This window comes from Ambystoma mexicanum, chromosome 14, assembly GCF_040938575.1.
Source record: "Ambystoma mexicanum isolate Mex_15411 chromosome 14, UKY_AmexF1_1, whole genome shotgun sequence".
NCBI classification, from domain to species: Eukaryota; Metazoa; Chordata; class Amphibia; order Caudata; family Ambystomatidae; genus Ambystoma; species Ambystoma mexicanum.
Genome location: NC_090940.1, coordinates 539,133,101 through 539,150,062, shown reverse-complemented (window position 1 = coordinate 539,150,062; position 16,962 = coordinate 539,133,101). Strand labels below are relative to the sequence as shown.

Below are 16,962 nucleotides of genomic sequence, written 5' to 3'. Positions count from 1 at the left end.
CACAGCATGTGATTCTAAGCAGATTAACAAACATCAGAAGACAATGCATTCTCCAGCATTGGATCTTTCATGGATTCACATGCTTAGAATATTCCCCGTCGTCAGACTGGGACCCCTCGGTACACATATATAGCCTTTTCCAATAGGAAAACTTCCCGACACTTTTGTGTCCTATCTACGTCCTTTTAGGACCCGCCTACGCATGCTCCGTAGGCCGTCCCCGTATAAGAGGCCCGCCCCCGCGGTTCCCCTTCAGATTTCAACCGTCTCCAAAGTAGTGGGATCTCCTCGCGTTGTCTTACTATTTTGTACAAGGTTGCATTACTGGAATTTGAGTACAGAAAATGTCCTCCATGTCAGGAAAAGCGCTGTTCCGCCCATGCGCGACGTGCGGCTTGAAAAAAGTTTACGAGGGGGACGGACATATGGATTGTATATATTGCCTCCACCCTCATCACTCGGGGATAACTGCGACATATGCAAAGGGTTTTCTCAAAAAACCCTCAAAGACCGCAGTCGACGACTGGTGGCATGGCTGAATGATGGAGCGGGGGCATACCCCCCTTCGGAGGTAGGCTCCACACAATCGGCGAAAACATCACGCCGCGCTACCTTGTCGGAACCACTGGCGAAGAAATCTCGACCGACGGAAAAAGAGTCGTCTGGAAGAGACTCCTCGTCAAAGAAATCATCTTCATCAAAAAAGCATGAAAAGGAAAGGAAATCCTCCTCGGGCGATCATCATAGATCGACCACGAGTCGAGAGTCGAGTAAAAGCAAGTCAAGTGTGGAAAAGGCGGGACCGCCAAAACCACCTGCTAAGTCACCGTCGTCGACGGCGGCCCAGTCATCGGCCTCCACCCTGCCACTTACGCAGGTGGCATCCACCATCCCACCGACAACGACGTCGACGATGGCCTCGTCGACGGGGGTTCTACTGGAGGCCTGAAGTTTTTGATCCGACCCCCCCCCCCCCCCCCCCCCCCCGGATACTTTACTACAAGAACAGGCTGTGTTGCTGTCCTCGGAGGACGAGAATGAGAGAATAGCTGGCCCAGCAGACCTAGGGCTACGAGTGGCTGACAAGTCGTCGACGAGGGGATCCGTTATACCGGTATCTGCCCCTCTTCTCAATCCTCAATCTGTTTTGTCGTTGGAAATTCTGTCCACGCTTCAGTCGTTGTTACAGTCGTTGGACCAGAGACTACCTCAGGCAAACCTGCCACAGTCACCCGTCGACGAGCCGTGCCCGTCCCGTCAACCGACGCACCTACGCACGCCAATCTCAGCACTGGCACAAGAGGAAGGTGAGCTGCCAGATTCGGAGTCTGACAGGGGAGCCATGTCGGATATCTCATCATCCCCCTCCAGGGATCCAACCTGGGAGTCAGAGGTGGAGTTGGAAACCCCTAGAAGCCCAGCTCACCCGTCCCCTCCGGACGACATTGCGTCATTCCATTCTATGATGGAGAAGGCATGCAAAGAATTTGGTTTGTCCCAGGAAGAACAGAAAAAGGACTGTTTTTTGTTCGACTACATGGGTAAGAGAAGGAGGTCTGTGTTCTCGATACCAATACTAGACCATGTATGGAAGGAGGGGTTGCAGACAATGCGTCACCCGTTTTCAGAGCCGGCAGTGAAAGGACGCCTGGAAAAAAAGTTTAAGGCTCCAGAGTCTACCCCCAAGTGTTTATCCTCCCAACCAACGCCAGACTCGGTGGTGTCGGCGGCAGCGGCGAGGAAGGCGAAGGCCCAGCACAAGTGCACGACTCCTCCTGAGAACGAAGCGAGACGCCAAGATGCCTTTGGCAAAAAAGTGCTATCCGTGGGAGCGACCACAGTAAAGGCCGCAAACTCTCTGGCAATTGTTGCCAGATACGATAGGGAGATGTGGCACAGGCTAGCTCCGTTGCTTGATCATCTTCCGGAAGAGCATAGGAAGGCAGCGATGTTACTCGTCCGAGAAGGTGAGGAAGCCTCAAATCACGCAATAAACATTGCGGTGGACCTCGCTGAGTCAGGCTTCAAGCAAGTCAATAATGGGGTCGTATTACGTCGACAGTCATGGCTTAAGTGTACCTACTTCAGGCCAGAAGTACAATACAAAGTTTTAAATATGCCCTTTGAGGGAGACCTTCTTTTCGGTGAGAAGGTGGACGAAGCCCTAAAGGGAACGAAAGAGGACTCAGACACGGCACGTTCATTGGGTGCCCTCCAGAGTGGCAGAAACTGCAAGTCTTTTCGTCCCTTTAGAGGGCTTCAGGTAATTCAAGATTCTCTGCATCTGGAGACAGATCCTTTGGCAGATCAGCTTACCCCTCCCAGGGATACAGACGTGCCTCCCAAACGGCAAACCGTCGCCGGAACTTCCAGACTTCCAGGAAAAGACCATCATATCCGTCGTCGTCGAGAGACAAGCAAAATAAAGATCAGCAATGACATACAACACACCGTTCTGGGGGAAGAGTTTCAGCATATGTCGACGAATGGGAACGAATAACGACGGATCAATGGGTGCTGGATACTATAAGAAACGGACACTCTCTACAATTCAAACACAGCCCTCCGCAAATTCCACCTGCGTTCACCGCTCATTCCCATCTAAAGATACTGCAAAAAGAGGTAACACTCATGTTAGCAAAGGCCGTGATAGAATTAGTTTCAACATCACAGAGAGGTCAAGGAGTCTACTCAAGATATTTCGTCGTAAAAAAGCCAAACGGCAAATGGCGTCCCATTTTAGACTTACGCGATCTCAACAAGTCTTTAAAGAGCCTAAAATTCAAGATGCTTACTCTGCAGGAAGTGATCCGCGCCGTTCAAGAGGGGGATTTTCTAGCGTCCCTGGATTTACAGGACGCGTATTTCCATATTCCAATGTGTCGGAAACACAGGAAATTCCTAAGATTTGTAATACGGCGGACTCACTACCAATTCACGGTTCTTCCTTTTGGGCTCAAGACCTCCTCCAGAACGTTCACGAAATGCCTGGCTCCAGTAGCGGCCTGGCTAAGGAAGCAAGGCCACCATGTATACCCATACCTCGACGACTGGCTGGTAAGGGGATCCTCCCCAGCGTCGAGCAACATAAGTTTACAAGCCACCATGCAGCTTCTACAACAGCTGGGATTCGCCATAAACTTCGAAAAATCCTCTCTGCAGCCATCGAGATCGCTGGTATTCCTGGGGGCACAGTTCGAGACCCAGTTAGGGCTAGTGAAACCTTCTCTCGACAGAACCTCAAGACTCAATCAACAAGCATGCCAACTACGGCGAAACACCAAGATCTCAGTGAGAAAATACGTTTCGGTCCTAGGGGCCATGGCATCCTGCATCCATCTGGTGGAAAACTGTCGCCTATTCATGAGGCCAGTCCAGGAATTCCTCGCGGACCGATGGACGCAGGCTCAAGGATCGTGGTCAGACAAGATAACCATCGACGACGACAAGCTGCTTCGGACCCTTCAATGGTGGCAGAGTTTCCACAATCTTAACAACGGCGTACCCCTACAGGAGCCGGAGTTTCAGCGAACCATAGCCACGGATGCGTCCCTAACCGGATGGGGAGCTCACATGGGTGCTCTCCAAACGCAAGGTCACTGGTCTCCAACGGAGTCACTCCTACACATAAACGTGTTAGAGCTCAGAGCAGTACGATGGGCCTTGTAGGCATTCCTACCACACATCAAGGGCTCGCGAGTACGAATACTGACCGACAATACAACGGCCATGTTTTATCTGAGGAAACAAGGAGGGACGCGATCAAGAACTCTTTCCATAGAAGCCCAGAAAACATGACATTGGGCATTAAAGCACGAAATTGCCATCGTGGCTCATCACCTTCCAGGAGTGAGAAACTCCCAAGCAGACTCCCTCAGCAGAAGCATGGCCCAGATACACGAGTGGGAAATGGACACAGTTCACCTGATGAAAGTGTTCGAGAAATGGGGTCACCCCCCTCTGGACGCCTTCGCGACCAAAGACAACAAGAAATGCGAGCAATTCGCAAGCAGATGGCCTCAAGAGGGCTCCAGGGGGGAGGCATTCTTCTTCCCATGGACGGACATGTTCCTCTATGCTTTTCCCCCGATCCCCCTCATACGGAGGACAATACAGTGGATACGCAGATACAATTGCCGGGTAATTCTAGTGACACCATACTGGCCAAGGCAACCGTGGTTCTCCGACCTGCTTCACCTGTCGCTGGAACATCCCATAGGGTTTCCGAAAGTCCCGAACCTACTATCCTGGGACATTGGCACGGTGTGGCATCACGACCCGGACAGTCTCAACCTTACAGCCTGGCTCCTGACTTTTCGGAGTTCGGTGCTTTAGACGTTTCGGAGGATTGTCAAAAAATTCTGCAGGCGGCTAGAGCCCCTTCTACAAACAAATCCTACTCCTATAAGTGGCGGAGGTTCTGTGAATGGTGTAGGGGACAACAGGGGCTACAACCATTGTCGGTGACGCCGGAACAAGTTCTACCTTACCTGCTCCTCTTGGCGGAGAGGGGATTATCCTTCACATCGATAAAGGTGCACCTGGCGGCCATCTCGAGGTTCACAAGGAAAAGGCAGTCGTCTCCTCTATTTAGCGACAGACTTGTAAAACACTTCATGAGGGGTTTATTTCGAGCTTTTCCCCCGGAAAAACGTTTCCCCCCCGACTTGTAGTCTCAACACAGTGTTGGCAGGCTTAATGAAACCGCCTTTTGAGCCTATGGCCACGTCCGACATAAAATTCATTTCGTGGAAGTTGGCATCCTTGATTGCTATCACATCAGCTAGAAGAATCTCGGAACTGCAAGCGCTGGTCGTAGACCCGCCATACCTAAGATTCTTTAAGGACAAAGTAGTCCTGGCAACTAATCCTATGTTCGTCCCAAAAGTTCCGACAGTGTATCACAAACACTCGTCCATTGTTCTCCCTACTTTCTTCGCCACACCATCATCGGCAGCAGAAAAAGCTCTTCATACCCTGGACGTTAAGAGGGCTCTGAAATTTTACCTACATCGTACACAGGAATTCAGGTCTACTAGACAACTGTTTGTCGCATATGGTCCGTCGACGAGAGGAAAAGCAATCTCTAAACAAGGATTGGCTCGATGGGTCTCATCACCGATTGCGTTTTGTCACTCTAAGGCCGGAAGGCCACTGCAAGGACATCCTAGAGCCCATTCTACAAGATCGATGTCCTCCTCAACAGCTTTATGGGCAGGAATTCCGTTGACGGACATATGCCAAGCTGCGGCATGGTCAGTGCCCCACACGTTTACCCGCCACTACTGCCTTGCCAGGCAGCATGCGGACGAGGTGCAGATGGGAAGAGCTGTCCTGCGCCATCTGTTTCAGTAAGGTAAGCTCCACGCTGTGGAGAATCTGTTGTCTACCTTTTTAATGACAGTTTATTTTATGTGGGTAAGGTTATATGAGGTAACTTATTCCTACTGTACATATGCATTGTGTAGTATGTTGAGGGTATATTACATTACATTCTCACCGCCGTCTCAAGTGTTACTGCTATACAATCTATTCTAAGCGTGTGAATCCATGAAAGATCCAATGCTGGAGAAGGGAATAGTTTCTTACCTGTAACTCCATTTCTCCAGCATTGGTATCTTTCATGGATTCATATGCGCCCGCCAACCTCCCCGGAATGTAATGTATTTGATAAATTTAACCCTTCCTACTTTGGAGGGGCCGAAATCTGAAGGGGAACCGTGGGGGCGGGTCTCTTATACGGGGACGGACTACGGAGCATGCATAGGCGGGTCCTAAAAGGAGGTAGATAGGACACAAAAGTGTCGGAAGTTTTCCTATTGGAAAAGGCTATATATGTGTACCGAGGGGTCCCAGTCTGACGACGGGGAATATTCTAAGCATGTGAATCCATGAAAGATACCAATGCTGGAGAAATGGAGTTACAGGTAAGAAACTATTCCCTTACTTACCGTAAAAGCATTTCTGATGGTTGTATCTGCTTAGATTCACATGCGCCCACCCTTCCTCCCCGCTCAGATGGAAGGAACATAGACACCTTTCTACATCTCTCTCTCTTTTCTGTACTCACTCACGTATAGAAGGCTCCCTCAGGGCAGAAAAAATACAAACAGAGGGACCTCGACGCATGAGGGATTGTGGGTACAACGCACGTCACTATAGGGATAGTGTTACAGACACGCCTTGTCGACGTCCCCTTTTCGACTACGAAAAACAAAATGCAATACTCCGCAGTGACCACTGGATGTCGGACTATGCACAGCATGTGAATCTAAGCAGATACAACCATCAGAAATGCTTTTACGGTAAGTAATGCATTGTCTTATCCTACATGTGCAGGCAGCAACCCATCTCCGAGGGGCCAAAGCCACAGCGGTGAGCAAGCAACCATCAAGGGGCTAGTGCTGCCCTCTCTCTCAGCCTTCACCCGCTTGCCTCCAATATCTCCCCAGGCGATGAAATATACGCCTTCGGATTCCACTGGCAGTCTCTCCTGTGCCTCCAGTGTTCTTCCACATGCAGCGTAGTGTCCCCACCAATGTGTTTGCGGACTCCTTCAACACAGGGGCAAAAAGACATGGGGGGACATCAGACAAAATGTGCCCACAAGCTTAATGCAATGTCTTCCCGGTGCCTGCACTCAGAATAGGTGCAGGAAGACCTGTATACTGCACCATATGGTGCCCCACTTAATCACATAGACTCACAACTGTGCGCATCCCCGTACCAGCACCCCCACCTGAAATGTTGCTGTGGTCAGGCTAGGAGCATCAGCATCTGTTCCGCATTGATTAGGGTGCTCGCTAGGTTATATGATATGATATGGCATTTGTAACGCGCCTATACACAGGTGTTTAAAGGCCAATGGTTATAGGCCCGTGGCCATCTTGGCTCAGCTCGCTAGCCCCCCCCCCCCAGTGGGCATGTCTTTGTTATGTACTTCTGTGACTCTGGTTATCAGTCCACCATGAGATTTCTCTTACAAATGGTGAGGATGCATTGAACAAGTCAAGGCAGTCTTTTGGGACAGTTGGTGGTATTTCTCAATGAGGGTATAACAATGCACATTCAAATGCGGTGGCGAAGCTTGTGAAGGAATATATTGTGAATTATTTAAAGGACTATTCATGAGGGCCTTACATTTATCTGTTTAATGCCAAGGTAGCTGTAGAGGATATCAGCTCTTCTGCTTTCACATCTGTATTTCTTTTTAGGTTTTACTATTTATCACACTTGGGAGGGTGGAGGTCTGCTGTGGCAGGCATTTATGGGTCATTAAACATGTCTCAGGCCTGGATAGTGAGTGGAGTTGTCTGCTCTAAGGTCATGGATGATTGTAGAATTCTCGATAGCTGACGTTTAAATGGTGATCCTTGTTAGTCACAATGATCTAATGTGTGGGATTATGTACCAAAAACGCCTGGTACTAATAGACCCTCGGATGTTCTTGGTGCCCACTTCTCAAGCTGTTCAGTTAGTGGATAAATCCCTTGAGTGGACCTAGGCATCCCTTTAAAAGCCAACCCAGTCGTGCCCGGTACAGAGTTTTACGAGTAGCAGATGGTTATGCCAGTGAAACTACCTCCAGTCATTGCAAGGGTTGTGCGGCTACAAGTCCCTGAAAAGTCGTGTGCAGTATGGAAAAGAGGGTTCAATGGATAATAAGTTCAGAATTTTATCTGCATCTTCTTTCCTAGTTTTGTTCATAGCTTTTTTTTTCAGGTGTTGTACACATCTATAAAAATATTACAATACATCGGAAAACAATTCAAAACAATGTTATCCGATATCTAAATAGGTTATACATTCAAATACCTTTTTTTTAAAAAAAGAAACAAATCTACGATAAATGGAATTCTGCTGATCAGTATATAGAATTCTATTGTAGGCTACAAATATTATCCATAGGACTAAGCTAAATTGTTCTGTTCCCAGGAGATAAAACCATTGCGTGGAATTGATTTAGGGTCCAGCTAGTGGGCCTGTCCCCTGCCAAGAGCGGGGTATAAAAACTGTCCTTACTTACTGTGAGGGGTCGGAAACGTGAGGCGGAGCACTTTGTAAGGTTTTCTCAACAAATGCCATTTTATTATTGTAACAAGGTTGGATTAACACCTCACTATCCGTCTCTCCTTCCGCACTACTCAAAGTGCTTGAAAGTGATGTGGTCAACTATCTTAACAATTTCTTAGACATCCACAACCTTCGAGACCCCGCCTACAAGCAGGTATCCACTCCTGTCTCTCCACGGAAACTGCTCTCATTAATCTGTCCAACTTGATTGCCTCTGCTAAGCACTCAAACCTATCCTCTATCCTAATTCTCTTTGATCGGTCTGCTGCCTTTGAGACTGTCGATCACTCTGCCTTAATGCTCTCTTCCTTCTTGGGATTCACGATCAAACCCTTGCCTGGATTGAATTCTATCTTGCACCTCGCCAATTCGCTGTCTCCTGGTACAACAACACCTCTCAACTCAGTCCTCTAATTGTTGGTGTTCCACAAGGCTCTGTCTTGGATCCACTCCTCTTTACACTCTACACTTCTGCTCTAGGTACTAATCTTCTCCTTTGGGTTCTCGTACTAGCTCTTCGTGGATGGCACCCAAATCTTCTCTTTTCCTGAACCCTTCTCTGATCTCTCTATCAAAATATCCAACTGTCTCTCTGCCATTAAATACTGGATGGCTTCACACTCTGTGATGTTAAACTCTACCAAAACAGAGGTATTCTTCTTCCTTGCCAAAAGCTCTGGCTCATCTCTTCCTCTGCATATCCAGTTCCCTTCTGTCACTCTCCCCTACTCTTATTCAGCTAGAAACCTCTGTCATCTATGACCCTTCTCACAACTTCTCTACTTTCACCTCCAAAACTGACAGCAGCTTGCCTCAACCTCCTAAATATTAGGGAAATCGGGCACCTGCTTCCTTTCAACAATGCCAAGCAGCTCTTAACCACTCATGTCTTCTGTAAACTGGACTACTGGGCCAGCATCCTCTTTGGTATCCCCAACAAGATCATTAACTTTGCTATCAGGACTCTCTTTGAACTCCCTCTCTCTTCACACCTACTTCCTCGTACCTTCACCAGGCTGGATGGCTGATGATGCAAAACAGGACAAGATTTAAATTTCTTCTCCTGGTTCACAAATCTACCCATGGTTTGGAACCACTGTATCTATCCTCATCTATCTGCTCTGCCTCCTCCACTACCCTTGTGGCTCCTCAGACTCCCTGTGCATCCTTTTGCTTCCGAACTTTCTCTCTTCTTGCTGGACTTGCATGGAATTAGTTTCCTCCGGAAATCCGAGAAACAGTTCACACAGATTTGTTCAAAACCAAACTAAAAGCCTACCTTCTCGCCTCTGAGTTACCCTCTTAAGCTACCTCTCATCTGCCTGATAGCTAAAATTACAGCATCATCTGCATAGGATAGAACTGGCATCCTTTGATGTCCTATTAGAGGGACATTGGAAGGTGCTTCTTCTAAGTAGTTATATAGAGCATTCAGCAGGAATAGGGACACAGGTGCATTCCTGACATAGGACCATAGTATTTGAGAAAGCTGCCATGCAATTTCTCTTCCTATGATATGTCACTACCACCTCTGTGTGTGAATGCAGAACAATTCATAGTTTAAACATCATCCTGCTATTCCCATCTCGAAAAGTGTTATCCAGAGCCTCCCTCAGTGCACCAGAGCAAAGGTCATTTAGAGATCCATAGAGATTTTAAAGGAGGTCTCCTTTTTCAAAAGAACATGTTTTAACGAAGAGGAATAGAGGTTTTAAAGCAGGGTTGACAGTGCCTAATCTTTACCTAAGGCCCAGTTGAGAGTTTGCTATAATATAGTTAGCACTGGGTGTGTATATATAATAACCATTTCTCAGAATCTTTCCAGAGCGGAGATCGTACAGTAAAATGTCAGGGAATCTTTGCCCCTTCTTATAAATGGAAATTATTATTGCATTTTTCCGGGTGTTTGTGAAACAATTTGGCAAGGCTATTGCATTGAATTATTTTTAAACATTAGATTATAGCCCTTGAGAAAGCAGATTTAATTTGATTAGATTTAAAGAGTGCAATGCCCCGCAGTCTCAGGGCAATGTGCAGAAAGATTGTCCCATGTCCAAGCGATAAGAATGTCCACACACCTTAAAAAGAGAGTGGGGGTGCCCACCCCAATTTCAGCCAGCCTACAACAAAACACCCCATTGGACATCATATGTAGCCATGCAACAGCCGACCGATAAAAAGAGGTGAACGTGGGAGATGTTATCACCTACATGAAGACTCTCTCTGAGTTTTAAAAAGGGATGGGGGGCAAAACACTGCAGTACGTGTGCAGTCATTATCAGCCTGTAGGCAAGGTAAAAAACAAGCCCTTTCTCATTCTGAACCATGTGGTCAGAGGAGCTAGGTCTGGTGTAGGCAGGCATCAAAAAAGTTTCCAGGCATGAATAGGTCGATCAGTAACCCCTTGATGTAAGCATTGCTGACCCCTGTTCCCAGGATTAGACATCTTGGGGGTTTGTTAGTGCTGAAATAATCTGGTCGGGGGACTGGTTAGAGCATTGAACTGCATGGTGCACCACCGGTGGCACTGCCATGAACCACTCATCTCAACTAATGCAGTTCCCTGTATGCAATATTCCCTCAACAACTGAGTCATCAGCTGCCTGTGGTTTCAGAATGAAGGGGATTACATTGTACGTGGCATGAGAATCCAAACAGCTCTCCCCAGCAACATCTTCCCGTGACTGGCCACTGGTATTAGATAGTACAAAGTTCAAACTAGCCAGCCTCTGATTTGAATGTTTGCTAAATCTGGCCTCTTTTTCATTGGACTATAGGGAAGTGTCTTGCTTCCCTAGCCAGAGCTTGCACTTGGAAAGAGAAATGTGAGGAGTTAGGAATGAAATTTAGACACAACTTTGCCATGTTTTTGGCTAAAGACTTTTCTTGAAAATAAAAGGGGCTGGGTAAAGGCTTCTCTGACCCTGCTCTAAGAGGAATTTCTCTACCTAAACCACCCAAAACTAAGTCCATGTCTGGATGTCAACACCAAAACTGTCCTGTGTCCAAAGTTCTATTCTGACCCTCCCACTATAAAGTAAACTCTCTGGTGAAAGGGGAAATGTCTTTACCTTGGAAGGTTTAGAAAACTGTTCGTAAAGGAAGAAAAAATGGTCCAAACTCAAATTCTTGAATGAAGAAAGTCTTGGCTCCAGAGGGTAGTTCCCTTCCCCATAACTCTTCATTACTCGAGGTGTTTATACACAACAGTTCTCTGGGCCTCGCTTGGCCAACTACTACGCTTGCACAAAAACGGTCTGGCTTTACAATTTTGGTTTCTTTCAGGACACCTAGTATTTCTCTCCCGCAGGTTGTGTGGTTTCTCCTTTCTTGTTTAACACAATCCTTTTCAATTGCCTGGTATATTCTTCTGCCAGGACTTCTTATTCACACACTTGTGGCTTCCTGGTATACTCTCCTGCCAGGGCTTCTGGTTTTCACTCACTTGTGATTGCCTGTTATATACTCCTGCCAGGACATTTGCCCACTCCAAACGCTGCTTATATATAATGGTGGATAATGTATCCCTCTGATATGCTATCCTCTCTCTACTTAAGTATCTGCACTCTGTACATTTGCACATTAGAAGAGGGGTGGTTTGTGATTTAAACTCCCCTTTTTCAACATGTCCATTCTTGATCTCTTTCTCAATCCACATCCCTGGAGGATAGCTCAGCGCTAACGTGCGCGCCTTGGAAGCAAGACGACACAAAGCAACACAGGTTCAATGCCCAAGTCCGCTTTTAGAAACCTCTGGGTGTCTAAGCATGTTATAAATACGCAACTAAGCCAAAAAAAAACAATTACGCAAAACTAAAAAACAAACAATTCCTGTAACAGCGCCTCGATGCCTGCGGGCTGTGTGAGCGCTTTAAAAATGTAAAATAAATAAAGTGGTTCCCAAAAGTTCACACTTGAAGTACTCACCGATATGCCCCAGTGTCCACGCTGCTTCTGGGTGAACTCACTGTTTTTTTCTGGCATTGGTGAATTCTCTTGCGGTCTGCAGGTGAAGGATTCCTGCCTGCTTCCTTCTCTCACATGCTCGATTTCCTCTTGTCCGCAGTAGTTGGAATACTGCTTTCCTTAGTCTGCGAATGTCTAGGGGTCCCTCACCGACTCCTGGTGTTCCCGCGGCTTCTTTTGGCTCAGCACCTTCTTTCTTCCCCGTCGGTGAGTCGCCTGGCTCCACTACGGCAGTCTATTACTACTCTTTGGTTCTCCGCTCCTCATAGAGAGGTGCAGCTCTCTCTCGCCAGTCGTCACAGCAGCTGTCCTTGATTTTCAGTTTGGGCTGCTTACATTTCCCAGGCGCAGGTTTGTGCCAGGAAACACTTGAGTGCTCACTGAGCTTGCAGTCTCTTTTGTTCCACATTGCGCAATCTCTCTTCTTCATTCCAGTATTTCGGGGATTCTGGGAACCGAAGTCCATTGTTGACAATGGACTTGTGGAATTGAAATTAGCATTTTTAAAAGGTTCCACTTGTCAATCAATCAGTTCTGATTGATTGACAAGTGGAATTGAAAAAGGGTGATTCCATCAGATTGGCAAAGTCGACCAAACAAAGTCGGAAGTTTTTTTTCATAGATTTGGTAAAAGGGGTTTCCCTGTTTTTCATAGGAAAAGGAGTAGATGCATGACAATTGGCCATGAGGGTTTCAGGCATGGGGATGTTATTTTCAAGGGAAAATGGTGGATATAATGTCTCACCCGATGGAGCCATGACATCTCCCTGGAGGCTGTCTTCCCCCGAAGCAGTCCTCAATCATGTAGCCAACCCCAGGTTCAGGACCATGTAGCGGCTGCCGTCCCCTGGCCACATGGGAGGAGGTTACCGCCGGGTGATCGGTGATGACCCCACCGGATTCCTCACAGAAATCTGGGTCGTCAGCCTGACACGTTCAAATGCTCTTCCTCCAGGTGTGCAACCTCTTCCCTCGCGGACTGGATTGCAGCGGGTGGTGAAGAAATGGCATTTGGAATGACCCAACCAGCACCTAGAGTCCTCTGGGAATAGTGTTCTTTAAAGTGTGCAAGTAATTTACATATTCATTCCATGACTGCTATGTTCATGTAGATGTCAAATAACTTTTATTAGGTACTCCATTTCAAGCATTTTGCTGATCAACACTAAACAGTCCTCTGTAGCCTGTATGCAGTACTTCGATGGAAATTATCATTTAGTTTGGATTTCAAGATTTTTGCTGTTTGTAATGTGTCAGCTAAATATACACATGTGATTCAACATACCTTTTTTGATATATATTCATAAAACACTGTCCTGCCTATAGGCGTATTTGGTCAATATAAATATCAACAATGTTTCCTTGCACAAAAGAAACGGCATCTATGATGCTTACAGCGCCTGAAGCCTGCTGTGAGCAGATTCAAAAAAGCAAAACAGATCTCTTTATACGTGGTTGGTTCAGCCACCAGTTAGTTGTATGAAGCAGAAGAAGGGGGTGTAGTTGCCAAACTACAAAATCTGTTTGAATATTTTAGGCAAATCCTGGAGCAGCAGCAACAACATCAGCGTCAGGAGTCTTTGGAAAGGAGGGCATCTACAGCAGGCAAGTGTTTTCATTTCATTGTTAATGTGGGTTTCCCTAACACGCATGCATGTTTCACTAAGCATATTGTGATTTTAATGAGTTTGAAATGGAAGTTCTGAAATATGGGTTGCTATTTATGGCAGGAACTAACCCTTGTGTGTTGTTTCTCTAATGTTTGCCTTTTTATTAATCACATTTAAAAAATGGAGTTGGTCCAACTCTGTCAAAAATAACTATTATTTAATCTATCAAAGTGTCCATATTTCTCCAGCAATTCTAATATTAATTCTTCGTGCTGAACTACATTTGAAAGAAACGCATATCAAATTGATATTTGTACAAAACCAGAAATGGGGGTGTATACAATCATCTTACATTTATACTAAATATTTTCCTTGTGTTAATGGCTGTGAAGTCATAGGTGTTCCTCAATACAGTGGACAATTCAGCTCTATTTCATGGAAGGGTATTCCCCTTATAAAAACCAATACTCCTATGTCTTGTCCCCTTTCCTAAATACTTTTGGGACATTCTGTCCACCGAGACGGGACCAGAGCACTTTTGAAGCGTCAAAAATAACTTTTTGTGTCCTTCTTTTATTTTTACGTGGGGCCACCGCACGTAACCGTAGCCCAGTCTTCCTGAGCTCTGCCCTGCGCATCGCCCTTCAGTCCTTTTCTCTGCACGGTCAGGGTTGGACGCACTTGCATTGAAGGGAATTTTTCCTACTTGTCCTTCCTGCTACAGTTCCATGGTCTTCTTTCCTCTGTCTATGCCAGAGCGTCTGGGGTTTGTGCACTGTTCTTTGTGCGAACGTCGTTTCTCGTGGGCAGATCCCCATTCTCTCTGTCTAGAGTGCTTGGGACCAGAACATCGTTGAGATTCTTGTTTCTACTGCGTCCGGGCACTCCAGCGAAGGCTCGTCAGGTGGGAGGAGGTGTTCCAATGGCTACCGCCTCCCTATTTACAGCAGTTAATCTACAAAAAAAAGGAAGCGTCCAGTAAGTTCCTTGCTTTTTAGGGCACCACGGCCAGGGGACTCCTTCCTGGGGTCTTTTGGTTCCAGGAGGGGTCAAAGTGGCTCTTGTACCAGAGTTCTCCCGGAAGTATCCGAAAGGGATCTAACCTGGATTCCGGAGTTTTCTCCAAGTCCCCGTGTCAAGACTGGATTTTCCTCCGTCGTTCCCCATCTGGGGGCTAAGACTAAGCCCAAAGATTCTGGGGCTGTTTTGCCCGGGATTATTCCTGGGGTTTCCAAGTCCTGGACAAAAAGTACTGAGCCTAGTCTCGAGGTTTCCTCTACAGTGACTAAAGGTACCAGGGTTAACCCTGAGGATCCCCAAACAGGGGTTATAATTAAGACCAGCAAGATCGAGAGGTCTCATTTAGAGTCTCTGGCTACTGGTTGTGACCCTAGGCCTTCCGACAAACAATCTTGTGGTTGTACCAATAGGCCCCAAGTCTTCAAGTAAAAGCCTGGTCGAGGTTGCTACACTGAGGGCTAATTCTTCAGCAGAACCCAAAGGGGCTCAAAAGCACAGAGCTGCAGTACAGCCTCTGCCGAGGTTCCCTGTCACAGGGCTAAAATGGATGAATAAAGCCCCTACAACCTGTGTAGTGGCAATGGCCTCACTGAAACCTGTGACGCAGATTACTTCAGGCAGTGACAAAATGTCAGTACAACCCACGCGGTTTTCCACATCAACGTTCTCAATGGCTGGTACAGAGGGGCCTATCCTTGGGGCTGAGCAGCATTTTCCACGGAATGTGGATAATAGAAATCCTTTTCGCCCTCCAATGGACTGGCGTGCACAGCTTCCACTGCCACGCACGGTCTTGTTTCCTCCTGCTTCTGCTCCCTTACTTTACGTGGATCCAGTTGGAGGAGCGCCTACTTGGCAACCCAGCCTCATTACAATCATGGGGGTATGCCCCTCCAGAGCGACCTCTACCCTCTCCTCTGCCTAGACTTTCCTCTGAGGGCGCTGTAAGAAAGGAATGGTATCAAAGTAAGACACACAAGTTATCACAAGTCAAGGGTGTTTATTAAACTGCAAAATGGGTGTGATAAACGCCTAATCTAAACCCAAATCTAAGATGGGAGCAAGCTACGACCATCAAATAATAATACAGTCCTAGTAAAGTCTAGTCAAATAAAGTGCCTATACTAAAACGCCTATTGCCAATCCTTACAGCTATGCTACAAAATAGTGTGGCATATTGTTCACAAGAAAAGAAAGAGTATTCACAAAATGATCAGTCAGGATGTTATGGCCGGGGTCTCCTGTTCCACATTTTGAACACGGGACAATGCAGGACTCTTGAGCACTGCACACTCCTGGCCTTCTCTGGCTCAAGCTTACATTTCCTTTCCTTAATATCAGGGCCTTCTGTGCCCAAGTCTCTTTCATGCAAAGTCTCTTGCCTCAGAGTGCCTGATATGCCAAATACAATTAAAAAAGAAAAAAAAATCCTTCTGTTAATCTTCACATCAGGTGATTACTCTTCACCCTTGGATCCGCCTCAGCCGGGCTCCGATTCTTCTCTCAACGATAGCCTCCCTCAGTCGGGCTCAGACCAACAACTTTACTGTGGACATCCTTCAGTCGGGTTCACGCTGGTAGTCATAATGTACATGGGTGTATCACTATTCACCCCAGTTCGCAGGCATCCCTCAGTCGGGTTCACGTTTGCCCTTATCGCAAAGTTCACTTTGCTTTCTTTCAAATGCGGGATTCACTTCCCTTAGCCTTCTGCTGGCATCCCTCAGTCAGGTTCACACTAGCCACAGTTCATCATTTTATAAGCTCATCAGAAAGCGGGGTTCCCTTCCCCTAGCTTTCTCTCAGCATCCCTCTGTCGGGTTCACACTTGTCACAGTTCATAGGTCAAGAAAAGTCATTCTAGACCCCTTAGGTTCTTCCCCTTTTCTAGGTTTGGGTCTCAGCCCCCAGCCAGGCTTTCCCTTGAGCCCCCAGTCAGGCTTTCCCTTGAGCCCCCAGTCAGGCTTCACTTTACTTCGACAACGTGTCAAAGACTTGCAACTGTACAAGGGATTTGGTTTGACCCTCATATGACCACCTTGACACCTCATGCCGGCCTCCCCTGAGGCCTCTTGGAACTTGTAGTTTCCACAGAGTGAGTTCAATACATTCTCCTTGTTCAGGAGAGGGATACCAGTCATAGTCCTTCGAATGAGCACCCACGTGGTGCTGGACCACTGTTTCGGGTACCAATTTCACTCACAAAAGACCTTTGTCTATTATCTTCTTTCTTCATATACAATGTTGCCACTGCAAACTCGAGCCTAACACAGTCCGGTCCACGATCAGTTGC

General features: G+C 47.0%; 1 protein-coding gene across 22 annotated transcripts in view; it reads left to right on the top strand.

Moving 5' to 3' along the window:
- Positions 1-16,962, top strand: part of EVL (Enah/Vasp-like) — a 965,108-nt gene that overhangs the window by 749,450 nt on the left and 198,696 nt on the right. For all 22 annotated transcript variants that reach the window (XM_069637816.1, XM_069637808.1, XM_069637813.1 and 19 more), the window contains one exon: positions 13,577-13,644. In XM_069637816.1, the coding sequence (XP_069493917.1) occupies positions 13,577-13,644 (68 nt within the window). The remainder of the gene's footprint in view (positions 1-13,576; positions 13,645-16,962) is intronic.